Here is a 14,749-nt window from a genome sequence, read left to right on the forward strand (position 1 = left end):
AAGCCTTCTTTCTGGTTCTTTCCATTCCCTTAAGATGACTTCCTTAAGGGCGGAATGTACCGGAAGGACCCTGGCCTGAGGTTTAATCAAGCCTCTATACATCCTATCCTGAGCGGACACCTGTGCAGCAGGCTCCTGAATCTCTTCTGAGGCATAAATAGCTTTCAGAAGATCTTCCATGTCGTCGGCAGAAAATATATGTCTGCTAGGCCTGGATTCCTCCCTCCCATCCTCCTCTTGGCTGTCCACCACCCCTTCATCAGAAAACTCCTGATTAGGAACTTCTAAATCACACTCTTCCTCTGAATCGTGGGGGAGTGGATACTTCAGTACATCCGCCCGATACCTCCTAGAGGAAGCAAAGCTCTCCTGGGAAGAGGCATCCTTACTAGAGTGAGCCTCTGAATCCCTAGGCTTAAGGGTGGCCTGAAAAGACTTTAAGATGGACAGCATCTCAGTTTGCATAGTAAGGAATTCCTTCATCATCTGAGAGGTCTCCTTCCCTGTCAACTTCTGTATGCATTTAAAACAGAAGGACTTTGGATGATCTTGGGGTAGCCTGTCATTACAGTTCCCACATCTTTTAGAGCAGGTGGAGGATTTCACAGGACGGCTGGCAACCTCACGGGCAATAGCATCGTCCCCTGAAAAAACACACAGGCATACACTGTGAGAATCGGGAGAAGAGTTGGGGTACCCTCCCCCTCTAAACCTCCGGAGGCCGGTCAGACTCACCCCCTGTGGTCTCTTCCATGGCCGCAGACCCTGCAGGTCTCTCCTTCTCATGTTCCATGCTACTTCCGCCTGGAGGTGCTGCATACAGGAAAGCAGAGGAGACATGGGCGCCTGTTCCCTGTGGCTTTTTATATCCTCTGTATGCTGGCTGCATCGCGCCACCGCCGCCATCTTGCCGAAGACCGGAAGTGGTACTGGACCTGAGGTCACGTCTTGCTGCAGCCTTCCCCCTCCTCTTAGAGGAGGAAGTGATGTCATTCCCTGATCTCCAGGAAAATGGCGCTGAGCGCCAGGACGCTGAGCTACACTCAGCAAAGGAGAAACGCTCTCCATGCAGAGCTTCTTGCGGTGCGTCCCCCGCGAACGGTCGTTCCGGTCGGCGGGCGGACAGACGAACAGATGGACGGGCGGCAGCCCTGGCCAGACCCCAGAACGGGTCCCAAACTCACCCCCTGTGGTCTTGTAGCCATTAGAAGGAAAACCACCAACTCCTGCCACTGCACAACCACCGCACAGGTAAGGAAGGGCAACAGGAAATTTGGCCCCTGAAGTTCTGGGTACACCACCGTACCCAGGGTTCTTCAGCACTCGGGGGGAGGGGGGGCTCTTCTATGGAAAGAAGCACAGTCACCGACCCGGGTCCCGCTTCTGCTGCCTCCCCCCCCCCCCGAGAAACGGATTGGGAAACCCCCCAGGAAGGATGAGAACCATCCGGCCGGACCCAGCGGCTTCCCAGGCATTTGGTCCGGCTCCCAGGGGGAGACCACCAGCCCCAGGCTTTTAGGTCAACAGAAAAATAACAAACGGTTTTGCTGTGGGGAAACACAATCAAAAACTGAGGAGCATCGGGAGGGGCGGGGGCCTTTAACCTCTTGATTGATTGTGTTTCCTGTCAGGTGGACCAGTCATCTCTCAGGGTGCCGTCCTGGAAGACGACTTGAGAAAAGACATACATTTTATTTGGGTACAGGTGGTCACCTAGTTACAAACGGAGGGAGACAACAGGAAGTGAAAGGAAATCTCCCCCTAGGAAGGGAAATTCACTCCTGTAAGAGTTATTATGGGAAAAAGGTACCTCCACTGATGCTTTATCACCAATCCTTGTTTCCACAACAACCCAAAATTTTCAAAATCCAATTGTCATTGGGACAGAAAGTAAGGTGAAATCTTCTGAACGGGGTCGCAGACAGCAAAACAAACATTACAGGGGTGTTAACCCTTCCCTTTGCTGTCCAAAAAGCTTAAAAATAGTTTTTTTGGCAGGAGCTACACTTAAAAAAAAAAAAAATGTACCTATTCCGACTTAAAAACAGATTCAACTTAAGAACAAACCTACAGACCCTATCTTGTTTGTAACCCGGGGACTGCCTGTACAGTGTCCGCGCAATTGTCAGTTAAAGTAACGCTGTGCCATATCGCAAAAAATGGCCTGGTCATGAATGGGGGTAAATCTTCTGGAGCTGAAGTGGTTAAGCACCTGCACCTTTGGCGAATCTAACAGCTTCACATACCTCAGCCTGGAAAATGATCAATCGGGAAGTTTCCAGCCAGTATAAAAAGGCCCTAAACACAAAACTATACAGAACCTTACATGGCATCAGGTGCCACCTCTGGCCTAAAATCTTTGACAGGGTCATCATCCTAATCCTCTTATAGCAGTGAGACATGGGGCCCTGTCACCTGCCGAGACCATCTTCCGCAGTGGGGGATTTGCCCATCCATGCTGTATAAAAGAATGAATCCATGCATGAAGTATTTGGTTGTTTGTTTTCAGTCTGCATGGCAGTATATGGTCATCATTACCAGTAACACTCCAGGACAGCATGTTAGTTATAGGCGAATGAACATGAAATGCAACACCAATAAAACTTTAAAAGGATATCATTGGTCCATAATAAACAAGAACCAAAAGACATATCTGAGGCAAATACTAAAGAAAAGTAACATAACACACTTTTTAAGATGGGAATGAGGGATACCTATTTGCAAAAGGTATGCAGGCATAGGACACCCCCCCCCCTTAAAGGAGAATTACACAAAACATTATTAGTTAAACCCACAAGTGCTTTTTTTTTTTTTTTTTAACCCACGACTATTCCTTTAGTCCCCCGAGTTACGAACGACCTCAAATGCCGGCCACTTGTGCACCACACTGGTCCAGGATACCTCCGGACACATCCCATACTGCAGTAATACATGTACTGCATGGCCAGAGGAGCCCCAGATAACATAACAATCGCCCGGAACATCCTACATCCATGCACAGGCGGATGTTACACTTATGAATGCAGTGGTCTGACCAGAAGTTACACTTACAAATGCAGTGTTGTAACTTACGAACAAACCTACAGTCCCTATTGTGTCCGTAACTCCGGCACTTCCTGTACTGGCTTTTGAAATTTACAAATGCAGCCATTCAGAATCTGGATAAAAGGTTTAGCACTCTGAAACACTTTTTTAAAAATAAATAGTGCATTTCAGATACACCAATATAGAACAAACCAAACTGAGGGGGCAAATAAAGAGGGACAGTTGGGAGCTTTGCACAGGGGCAAGAATCCTGATGTTCTGGAAGACTCCTGAAAACCGTTGTCTAACTCTGGATTTACCAGAGTTTTCTTCCCCCCACAGGGCTTACTATGAGAATTACACATATGGTGGACCCATGTAGATAGGAAACCTAGCTACAGAGAAAGGTTTAGGCCATACCTGAAAAACATGACTACAAAAAAGGCACTTAAAGACTAGCTTAAAGCGGTGTTCCGCACAAAAAAATTAAATACAAAAAAATTAAAAGCCAGCAGCTACACAGACTGCAGCTGCTGGCTTTTAACAATCGGACACTTACCTGTCCTGGAGTCCCGCGATGTCAGCACCGCAGGTGATGTTTCCATCAGCTGTCGGGTGCTGCTATTGCAGGTAAGGGTACCTGGCAGTGTAGCCTTACTGCTTCACGCCGGGAACCCTTCTGCACATGCGCGAGGCCCCGCTCCTCTCTCCTACTGGCCCGGCGACAGGGAGAGGAGGGGGGAGCCCCGCAGTGATGTCACACGCCGCGGCCCAGACTCCCAGAAGTGAGAACAGTCAAAGACAGGTATCCAGTCCCCCCTCCCCCCCAAAAGGTGCCAATTGTGGCACCGGAGGGGGAGAGGAGACAAATGAGTGGAAGTTCCACTTCTGGGTGGTCTAAATCCTAGTGAGGAGTTGGTCGGTAAAGGACATACACAAGACCTTATAGTCTGATTAAAACATAATAGGGTAATACATTTATTTTATTGAGAAACTTATTTGGCTCAGTATTACATTGCATAGCGCAAACTGCATATGGGGGAGAGGTATGTAAAACTCATGATTTCTCATAGTATGCATATACTATAAGAAACCCTATGGGAAATCATGAGGGAAATTATGGGTGCATAAAGAAAGAGTTTTGCCCCATCAGAACATGTTTGCACCAACATACACTATATTGCCAAAAGTATTGGGACGCCTGCCTTTACACGCACATGAACTTTAATGGTATCCCAGTCTTAGTCTGTAGGGTTCAATATTGAGTTGGACCACCCTTTGCAGCTATAACAGCTTCAACTCTTCTAGGAAGGCTGTCCACAAGGTTAAGGAGTGTGTCTATGGGAATGTTTGACTATTCTTCCAGAAGCACATTTGTGAGGTCAGGCACTGATGTGGACGAGAAGGCCTGGCTCGCTGTCTCCACTCAAATTCATCCCAAAGGTATTCTATTGGGTTGAGGTCAGGACTCTGTGCAGGTCAGTCAAGTTCCTCCACCCCAAACTTGCTCATCTATGTCTTTATGGACCTAGATTTGTGCACTGGTGCCCAGTCGCTGTTCCCACAAAGTTGGGAGCCTGAAATTGTCCAAAATGTCTTGGTATGCTGACGCCTTCAGAGTTCCGTTCATTTGAACTATGGGGCCAAGCCCAACCTCTAAAGAACCACCCCACACCATAATCCCCCTTCCACTAAATGATTTGGACCAGTGCACAAAGCAAGGTCCATACAGACATGGATATGTGAGTTTTGGGTGGAGGAACTTGACTGGCCTGCACAGAGTCCTGACCTCAACCTGATAGAACACCTTTGGGATAAATTAGAGCAGAGACTGTGAGCCAAGCCTTCTCATCAAACATTAGTGCCTAACCTCACAAATGCACTTCTGGAAGAACGGTCAAACATTCCCATAGACACATTCCTAAACCTTGTGGACAGCCTTCCAGATTAGTTGAAGGTGTTATAGCTGCAACACTACTACTAATATAGTGTAGGAGATAAAAATTAAAAATGGCTACCAACAGCTAATCATTTCTGAAGTAAGGTAAATGTACTTGAGACCTATGTAGCAAGCATGCAAGAAAATGTGAATTACACAGACTTAGAGGCCCTGAAAACATATTCTGAAGCTGAAATTGTACAAACAACCCCAGTCACTGGCAATAACCTGTGAAACTATTAACTACTAGAACCCCTATAGGTAGCAAGCAGTATAGGGATACATCCTCAATTAGATGTTGAGGCAAGAGTATAAACATACAAGTCACATGCAGACATAGGGGTTGATTTACTAAAGGCAAATAGTCTGTGTACTGTAAGTGCAGCTGCAGCGCTAGATCTGAGGGGAAGCTCTGCTGATGGTCTATCATCCAATCACGTGCAAGCAAAAACGCTGTTTTTATATTTTCCTTGCATGTTCCCCTCAGATCTAGATCAACTGTCCTTGCAGCGCACAGACTATTGGCCTTTAGTAATTCAACCCCATAATGTTATGCCCAATGTTAATGAACATGAGCAGCACCAAATGATTTTTTCACAAAAGGCATTGTGAAGTAAAATATAATGCATTAGGGCTGAAGGGACGGACTTATGCAAAAGGCTGCAGACATACCGTCAGAGTCCGTTTCCAATGCAGTGTATGCATATGGCAAGGATCCCTATGTAATTTGACATAGCCAAGGGGGTATAAATAGGTGGCCTACACAACCCATACCCACTCCAACCATAGGCTTCTGGCTAAATAAGCTTTCACCAAGGCTGAAAACTTACCTGAGCCCGATCTTCCTCCAGCGATGTGAATGAGAGCCTTGGCTCTCCGGGGACTCTCCCTCCTCATGGGCTAAGACAATTACAAATCAATCACAGCCAGTGAGCAAATGAGGAGAGAGGGGAGGGCCAAGCCGAGGCTCTGTGTGTGAATGGACATGCAGAGCCATAGCTTGTAAGCCTGCATTGCAAGCTGCTTGCTGGGGGGGGGGGGTGGTATGTGGCAGGAGGGAGGAGCCAGGAGCGCCGGCAGGGGACCTGAGAACAGGCGGATCAGGGCTGCTCTGTGCAAAAACACTGCACTGAGCAGGTAAGTATGACATGTTTGTTGAAAATTTTGACTAACTGCTTCAATACAGGGCACTTTTACCCCCTTCCTGCCCAGGCCAATTTTCAGTTAGCAGTGCTGTCACACCTTGAATGACTAATGCGCAGTCATGCAACACTGAACCCAAAACACTTTTTATCATTTCAAGGACATAAATTTGTATCTGTACAGCCGCACATTTGTCAGTTAAATTAGTGTAGTGCTGTATCACATAAAAATGGCCTGGTCATGAAGGGGGGGGGTAAACCTTCCAGAGCTGAAATGATTAAACTTTGTTTCACTTTTTAAACATGGCTTCAACTTAATCTCAGGACATTACAGGCAGCCCACCCCCATTTACATGGATCTAAAACTTCTCCTCTGTTCTCCCCCTGAGAACAGAGCTTCTCGGCTTCATAAACAGGCTGCAGAGAAGATAATTTTCCTTTGAGAACTGCAGAGAACGGAACTGAAAGAAAACTTCTCCGTTTAATAAATGTACACCAGAGTGTAACATTTCAGAGCTGCGCAGGACCCCTTCGTCAGGCATACGTGCTGGCAAATATGTACATGACTTGTGATATTTCCAGTCTCCAGCTGGCTTTTGGGGCAGCACCTGCTACTTCTGAGCCTTTCCCAGGAATGTGTGCGATGGCAATATTAAAGTAATAATAAAAACTAGAAAAGGTACAATTTCTGGGGAAATTGTGAAAGTGTTCTTGCCTCTACAACTGGAGTGGGCGGAGTAACTGGGTGGGGTGGAGTGGCTTGAGTAACTGTGAAAAGTGTTAAAAAGCTTAATATTTTAAAAAGTATAAATAGTAGTAAAAAAGTTCCATCATTCGCTGAAAGAGCTGAACATTTTTTTCAAAAGTAATTTTTTTTTTCAAAAATGAATTTTTTTTAATCAAAAATGATTTTTTTTTCTTCAAAAATGATTTTTTTTTTCAAAAGTAATTTTTTTTTTCAAAAGGTAATTTTTTTTTTCAAAAATGAATTTTTTTTATTTCAAAAATAATTTTTTTTTCGAAATTATTATTTTTTTTAAAGTATTTTTTTTTTTCAAAAATAATTTTTTTTTTCAAATATATTTTTTTTTCAAAAATAATTTTTTTTTTAAAAGAAATTTTTTTTTCAAAAATATTTTTTTTTTCAAAAATAATTTTTTTTTTTTCAAAAATTATTTTTTTACTTTTTTCAAAAATTTTTTTTTTTTTTCAAAAATATTTTTTTTTTTACATGGGGCGGTCATAATGTTTTGGCTGATCATGGGGTGGTCATAATGTTTTGGCTGATCATGGGGTTGTCAGCTTTTGTCACTTCCCACTCTAGTTTTGAACATTTCACCATTCATTCCTATGGGACCAATTTCGCCGCAAAAACGTCATTTCGTGGACCATTCGGCAAAACATTCCACAAAGTAATAACACACCAATCGGGAACAATCCGCTCGTTTCGGTATATTATTTGTCTCTGTAGTGTGAAAACTGTGGGAGGGGTCTACAAGCATTATCAAGTCTAGCAGATGAAGTCACATGCATTTGGGGTGTCTCAGCATCTTGTGTTTACAACCACTGTTTCCTAGCAACGCTCATGCCCTGTTTATGCTTCCCAAATACTGCTTCATCAAAACTGCCCCATCAGAATTACCCCATCAAAACTGCCCCATCATATTCCTCTATTATAAATCAGTACATGGTGTGTCTGTCCCCTCCCCCGGGCTCTGTAATCAGCTGAGATGCTCCAGCCACCTCCCCCCCTGTGTATAACAGAAGCTTTGGTAACCATGGCAACAAAACAAACACTAACAGTACACTCTGATTAATGGCTAAAATTTCCTGAAATGACCTCTAAACAAATGGCCGTATTTTAAAAACTATACATCCTACAGCGAAGATCTTTATATTGTGAGAATCACAAGACCCAGACCTAGATTTTGATACATAGTATGTCTCTGAAATATTAAAATTGAAGGCACGGTCGCAGTTTAGAAACTGCCCTTCAAATTTGAAGGGGCTAGAGTGTAGTTTCAATGAATGTCAATGGACGGCGTGAGTTGCAAACAAATGGTCATATTGTGAAAACTATCAGGACTATGGCTTAGCCGTGGACATGTTTAGTGGCAGCAGGGATAGCTGAACGTTTTGATATAAGATTTGTGTAGGTGGGCTTGAAAATGAGGGAGTGGCGGCAGTTTAGAAATCATGTTCTGATTTTCCAGCTTTTGTCATCTCCCACTCTAGTTTCCCCATTCATTCCTATGGGACCAATTTCGCCGCAAAAACGACGATATTTCGTGAACCATTCGGCGAAACGTTCCACAAAGTAATAGCATACCATTCGGGAACAATCCGCACGTTTCGGTATATTACTTGTCTATGTAGTGTAAAAACTGTGGGAGGAGTTAGGGTGGTAAATTTGGCTATAATAATAAGAATAATATATATGTGAGATAACAGTAATTAAGTGTTCTTGCATAGCAAGACCACTTACTGTTATCTCACATATATATTATTCTTATAGCCAAATTTACCACCCTAACTCCTCCCACAGTTTTTACACTACATAGACAAGTAATATACCGAAACGTGCGGATTGTTCCCGAATGGTGTGCTATTACTTTGTGGAACGTTTCGCCGAATGGTTCACGAAATATCGTCATTTTTGCGGCGAAATTGGTCCCATAGGAATGAATGGGGAAACTAGAGTGGGAGATGACAAAAGCTGGAAAATCAGAACATGATTTCTAACCTGCCGCCACTCCCTCATTTTCAAGCCCACCTACACAAATCTTATATCAAAACGTTCAGCTATCCCTGCTGCCACTAAACATGTCCACGGCTAAGCCATAGTCCTGATAGTTTTCACAATATGACCATTTGTTTGCAACTCACGCCGTCCATTGACATTCATTGAAACTACACTCTAGCCCCCTCCAAATTTGAAGGGCAATATCTAAACTGCGACCGTGCCTTCAATTTTAATATTTCAGAGACATACTATACATCAAAATCTAGGTCTGGGTCTTGTGATTCTCACAATATAAAGATCTTCGCTGTAGGATGTATAGTTTTTAAAATACGGCCATTTGTTTAGAGGTCATTTCAGGAAATTTTAGCCATTAATCAGAGTGTACTGTGTTTGTTTTGTTGCCATGGTTACCAAAGCTTCTGTTATACACAGGGGGGAAGGTGGCTGGAGCATCTCAGCTGATTACAGAGCCCGGGGGAGGGGACAGACACACCATGTACTGATTTATAATAGAGGAATATGATGGGGCAGTTTTGATGGGGTAATTCTGATGGGGCAGTTTTGATGAAGCAGTATTTGGGAAGCATAAACAGGGCATGAGCGTTGCTAGGAAACAGTGGTTGTAAACACAAGATGCTGAGACACTCCAAATGCATGTGACTTCATCTGCTAGACTTGATAATGCTTGTAGACTCCTCCCACAGTTTTCACACTACAGAGACAAATAATATACCGAAACGAGCGGATTGTTCCCGATTGGTGTGTTATTACTTTGTGGAATGTTTTGCCGAATGGTCCACGAAATGACGTTTTTGCGGCGAAATTGGTCCCATAGGAATGAATGGCGAAATGTTCAAAACTAGAGTGGGAAGTGACAAAAGCTGACAACCCCATGATCAGCCAAAACATTATGACCACCCCATGATCAGCCAAAACATTATGACCACCCCATGTAAAAAAAAAAATATTTTTGAAAAAAAAAAAAAATTTTTGAAAAAAGTAAAAAAATAATTTTTGAAAAAAAAAAAATCATTTTTGAAAAAAAAAAAAATATATTTTTGAAAAAAAAAAATTATTTTTGAAAAAAAAATTATTTTTGAAAAAAAAATATATTTGAAAAAAAAAATTATTTTTGAAATAAAAAAAAATACCTTTGAAAAAAAAAAATTACTTTTGAAAAAAATGTTCAGCTCTTTCAGCGAATGATGGAACTTTTTTACTACTATTTATACTTTTTAAAATATTAAGCTTTTTAACACTTTTCACAGTTACTCAAGCCACTCCACCCCACCCAGTTACTCCGCCCACTCCAGTTGTAGAGGCAAGAACACTTTCACAATTTCCCCAGAAATTGTACCTTTTCTAGGTGGTCTTGCTATGCAAGAACACTTAATAACAAACAAAACAAGCAGCTTCTGTCGAACGATCATGTTGGAAATCCACCATCGGCTGCAAGCGCTGATCAGTGTTCTGGCGGAGGGGCGATCCCTCTGGAAGAACACAATAGCTCAGGGGGGGGAGAACCACACATCACTTATAGGTTAAGTCATACCAGTGCGTTTTAGCGCAGCTTTAAAACGCAGATCAATGGAAGGACATCTGTAAGACAATCATTTCCAATGTGTCCTATTCACACCATTGCACTAAAATGCATGTCAACGGACAACATTAAAATGTGACCAAAAAGGTTGGAAGTGTACCTGCATTTCAGCGCAAGTCAGTGTGAATTGCCCCTTAGTGCGGCAAACAGTCCACTGGGTTGGGAAAAAAAAGAACAAAAAAAAAAACTTTACGCGTGTACCCAGCTGGCAACAAACAACCCCCTCTGATCACAAAAAAGCAATCCCTTTTGTACTTACCTAAACCTCCACTCCTTCTCTGTTATCTTATGGATGGGCCTTCCTTCTGATACCCACAATCACTGCCTGCATGCACTCCCATAGCTACACAGTGTGATTCTTCTGTAGAATATGTGGCCTCCTAGAACTATGGGTCCTTAGATGGGAGATGACCCCACCCCCACAGCACAGAGGCAGGAGAAAGGAGGGGTGGGGTGACACCATGGGGCGTTGGGTGTCACCGCTTCAAAGGCTGACGGCAGAATAACAGAAACACAGACTTGCAGGGGCCCATTGAGGAGATACTGGGGCTTCTTTGCCGTTTCTAGCATGCACAGGGTGAGAAAAGAGGGTATTCCCCCACAGAGACAGACGACAATACAGCTTCTATGCATTTATCTGCTCTCAGCCACCACAAGGAAATGTGCAACGCTAATGACAAGTTTTACTGACGTCCATATTCTCATTCTATGGGCATTCCACAGCACAACGTATGGATACAACGTTTACCGCACAGCTCACCTCAACATACAGGGACAGCGGCTCCCCGGCAACCTGCACCCCACCATCACATCTACCACGTGACTGAAATACAACCACGCCCACAGGAGCCAACTAAAGGCTCCTCTCCATAGCTCCACCCACCTGGCATAGCGTGGGACGCCACGCCCATCAGGTCAGTGAGCTGAGCGGTGTGACAGGAAAGATGGCGGCGCCCTTGGTGAGAGTGATGAGAAGACCGGTGTCAGGGAGGATGATCAGTACTGCGGGTAATCAGAGATTTGTTCGGGCAGTGGATTACATAGCAGTGTGGCTCTGTAGTCCGCATTATATATGTGACTATAGGATACATAGTATAGACATGAGCATGTGTTATGGTGATATATGGTCAGACTAGGGCGTACATAGCGATACGAGCTTACTTCAGACCTTTAAAGGCCAACTCCGGCCAGTGAGGAAGAATTAAAATTTAAAAACCCTTATCTCTTATTTGACACTCACTATTTTCCCCAATTACACCAACACTGGGGTGCTATTTGCCCCCCCCCCCCGGCACCAAGGACAGGGTGCTATTTCCCCCCCCCCGCACTGACACCAAGGACAGGGCGCTATTTGCCCCCCCCCCCACGCTGACACCAAGGACAGGGCGCTATTTGCTCCCTCCCGATGACACCAAGGACAGGGCGCTATTTGCCCCCCTCCCGCTGACACCAAGGACAGGGAGCTATTTGCCCCCCTCCCGCTGACACCAAGGACAGGGCGCTATTTGCCCCCCTCCCGATGACACCAAGGACAGGGCGCTATTTGCCCCCCTCCCGATGACACCGAGGACAGGGCGCTATTTGCCCCCCTCCCGATGACACCAAGGACAGGGCGCTATTTGCCCCCCTCCCGATGACACCAAGGACAGGGCGCTATTTGCCCCCCCCGCGCGCTGACACCAAGGACAGGGTGCTATTTGCCCCCCCCGCGCGCTGACACCAAGGACAGGGTGCTATTTGCCCCCCCCCCCACGCGCTGACACCAAGGACAGGGTGCTATTTGCCCCCCCCCCACGCGCTGACACCAAGGACAGGGCGCTATTTGCCCCCCCCCGCGCTGACACCAAGGACAGGGCGCTATTTGCCCCCCTCCCGATGACACCAAGGTCAGGGTGCTATTTGCCCCCCCCGCGCGCTGACACCAAGGACAGGGTGCTATTTGCCCCCCCGCGCGCTGACACCAAGGACAGGGTGCTATTTGCCCCCCCGCGCGCTGACACCAAGGACAGGGCGCTATTTGCCCCCCCCCCGCGCTGACACCAAGGACAGGGCGCTATTTGCCCCCCCCCCGCGCTGACACCAAGGACAGGGCGCTATTTGCCCCCCCCCGCGCTGACACCAAGGACAGGGCGCTATTTGCCCCCCCCCCGCGCTGACACCAAGGACAGGGCGCTATTTGCCCCCCCCCGCGCTGACACCAAGGACAGGGCGCTATTTGCCCCCCCCCCGCGCTGACACCAAGGACAGGGCGCTATTTGCCCCCCCCGCGCTGACACCAAGGACAGGGCACTATTTGCCCCCCCCGCGCTGACACCAAGGACAGGGCACTATTTGCCCCCCCCCCGCGCTGACACCAAGGACAGGGCGCTATTTGCCCCCCTCCCGCCGACACCAAGGACAGGGCGCTATTTGCCCCCCTCCCGCCGACACCAAGGGCAGGGCGCTATTTGCCCCCCTCCAGCCGACACCAAGGGCAGGGCGCTATTTGCCCCCCTCCCGCTGACACCAAGGACAGGGCGCTATTTGCCCCCCTCCCGCCGACACCAAGGACAGGGCGCTATTTGCCCCCCTCCCGCCGACACCAAGGACAGGGCGCTATTTGCCCCCCTCCCGCCGACACCAAGGACAGGGCGCTATTTGCCCCCCTCCCGCCGACACCAAGGACAGGGCGCTATTTGCCCCCCTCCCGCCGACACCAAGGACAGGGCGCTATTTGCCCCCCTCCCGCCGACACCAAGGACAGGGCGCTATTTGCCCCCCTCCCGCCGACACCAAGGACAGGGCGCTATTTGCCCCCCTCCCGCCGACACCAAGGACAGGGCGCTATTTGCCCCCCTCCCGCCGACACCAAGGACAGGGCGCTATTTACCCCCCTCCCGCCGACACCAAGGACAGGGTGCTATTTGCCCAATGGGGGGGTTGTATTTTCAAAACATTGTCCCTTGGGCTTCAAACTATATGTCAGGGCAAAAGTTTCCCATGTTTATTCTTTTGATGATCCTGTAAATACAGAAAACACCCCGTTGATCTGCCAGAAATGCCCTTTGCTCTTGATTTCCTCTGGTGGAAAAACCATATGCCTATTTGTGGACTGAAATTGCAAGACTTGGTGTCAGCCCTGCCTAGTTGTCTGTTGTTAAAGTACTGAGTCCCTTCTATTGACCTAATTTTCACAACTGGGGACTAATTGTTTTGTAGTGCAAAATAAAACTGGAGAGGACCACTTGAGGAAACCTAGTAAGTGTGCTCAGGACAGCTCTGAATTTGTGACAATCAATATGCATTCCAGGCATATGCCCCTGAGCACATAGGATGCTAAACATGAGTACCATTTGGTACAGCATTAAGCCCCATCCAGCTACAGCATATGGCAGCATGTGACAGGCTGCAAAAAAAATTAACAAACCCAGTGGTGATTAAATTCTACCAAAAAATGATAAAAAAAATTCATATGGGTACAGTGTTGCACGATCGCTCAATTGTCATTCAAAGTGCGACAGCGCTGAAAGCTGAAAATTAGACTGGGCTGGAAGGGGGTGAAAGTGCCCTGTAGTGAAGTGGTTAAATATAAAATTAAAAGTATTTTGTTATATCTGTTTTAAAGGACATCATGTCTGTATTTAAGACCTGACCTGTGTCCTCTGCACACTTCCTGTGTAATCTCCTAGTTCTTGCACTAGTCATGTACATATGTAAGTAGAGCTGCACGGTTCTAAAAAAAAAAAAATGAGAATCAGGATTTTTTTGTTTAGCTTAAAGATCACGATTTTTGGGTAACATCATTTTCACATTATACAAAAAATTGGGCTAACCTTACTGTTTTTTTTTTTTTTGTTTTTTTTTTTAATTCGTTGTAGTGTATTTTTTCCCCAAAAATTGCGTTTGAAAGACCTCTGCGTAAATACAGTGTGACATAAAATATTGCAACGACCGCCATTTTATTCTCTAGGGTCTCTGCTAAGAAAATATATATGTTTGGGGATCCTAAGTAATTTGCTAGCAGAAAACACTGATTTTAACTTGTAAGCAACAAGTGTCAGAAAAAGGCTAATGCCCTGTACACACGGTCGGACATTTGATCGGACATTCCGACAACAAAATCCATGGATTTTTCCGACGGATGTTGGCTCAAACTTGTCTTGCATACACATGGCCACACAAAGTTATCGGAAAATCTGATTGTTCTGAACGCGGTGACGTAAAACACGTACGTCGGGACTATAAATGGGGCAGTAGCCAATAGCTTTCGTCTCTTAATTTATTCTGAGCATGCGTGGCACTTTGTGCGTCGGATTTGTACA

At 45.9% G+C, this 14,749-nt stretch overlaps 2 protein-coding genes across 5 annotated transcripts in view; one reads left to right on the top strand and one right to left on the bottom strand.

Annotated features, from left to right (window-relative positions):
- Window positions 1-11,305, bottom strand: part of GDF5 (growth differentiation factor 5) — a 249,629-nt gene extending 238,324 nt beyond the window's left edge. For 2 of the 3 annotated variants that reach the window (XR_012236915.1, XR_012236914.1), the window contains exon 1: window positions 11,209-11,305. The gene's annotated coding sequence lies outside the window, so the exon portion shown is untranslated. Of the gene's footprint in view, window positions 1-10,707; window positions 11,167-11,208 lie in introns of those variants that run through there. The other variant, XR_012236916.1, reaches the window with a different exon arrangement.
- Window positions 10,880-14,749, top strand: part of MRPL38 (mitochondrial ribosomal protein L38) — an 80,808-nt gene continuing 76,938 nt past the window's right edge. The window contains exon 1 of one of the 2 annotated variants that reach the window (XM_073608233.1): window positions 10,880-11,025. Coding sequence is in view for 1 of the 2 variants with exons in the window: in XM_073608232.1 (XP_073464333.1) it covers window positions 11,393-11,456 (64 nt within the window). In the remaining variant the exon portion in view is untranslated. Of the gene's footprint in view, window positions 11,026-11,306; window positions 11,457-14,749 lie in introns of those variants that run through there. The other variant, XM_073608232.1, reaches the window with a different exon arrangement.

The sequence above is a fragment of the Aquarana catesbeiana genome, linkage group LG12 (genome assembly GCF_042186555.1).
Source record: "Aquarana catesbeiana isolate 2022-GZ linkage group LG12, ASM4218655v1, whole genome shotgun sequence".
Lineage (NCBI taxonomy): Eukaryota > Metazoa > Chordata > Amphibia > Anura > Ranidae > Aquarana > Aquarana catesbeiana.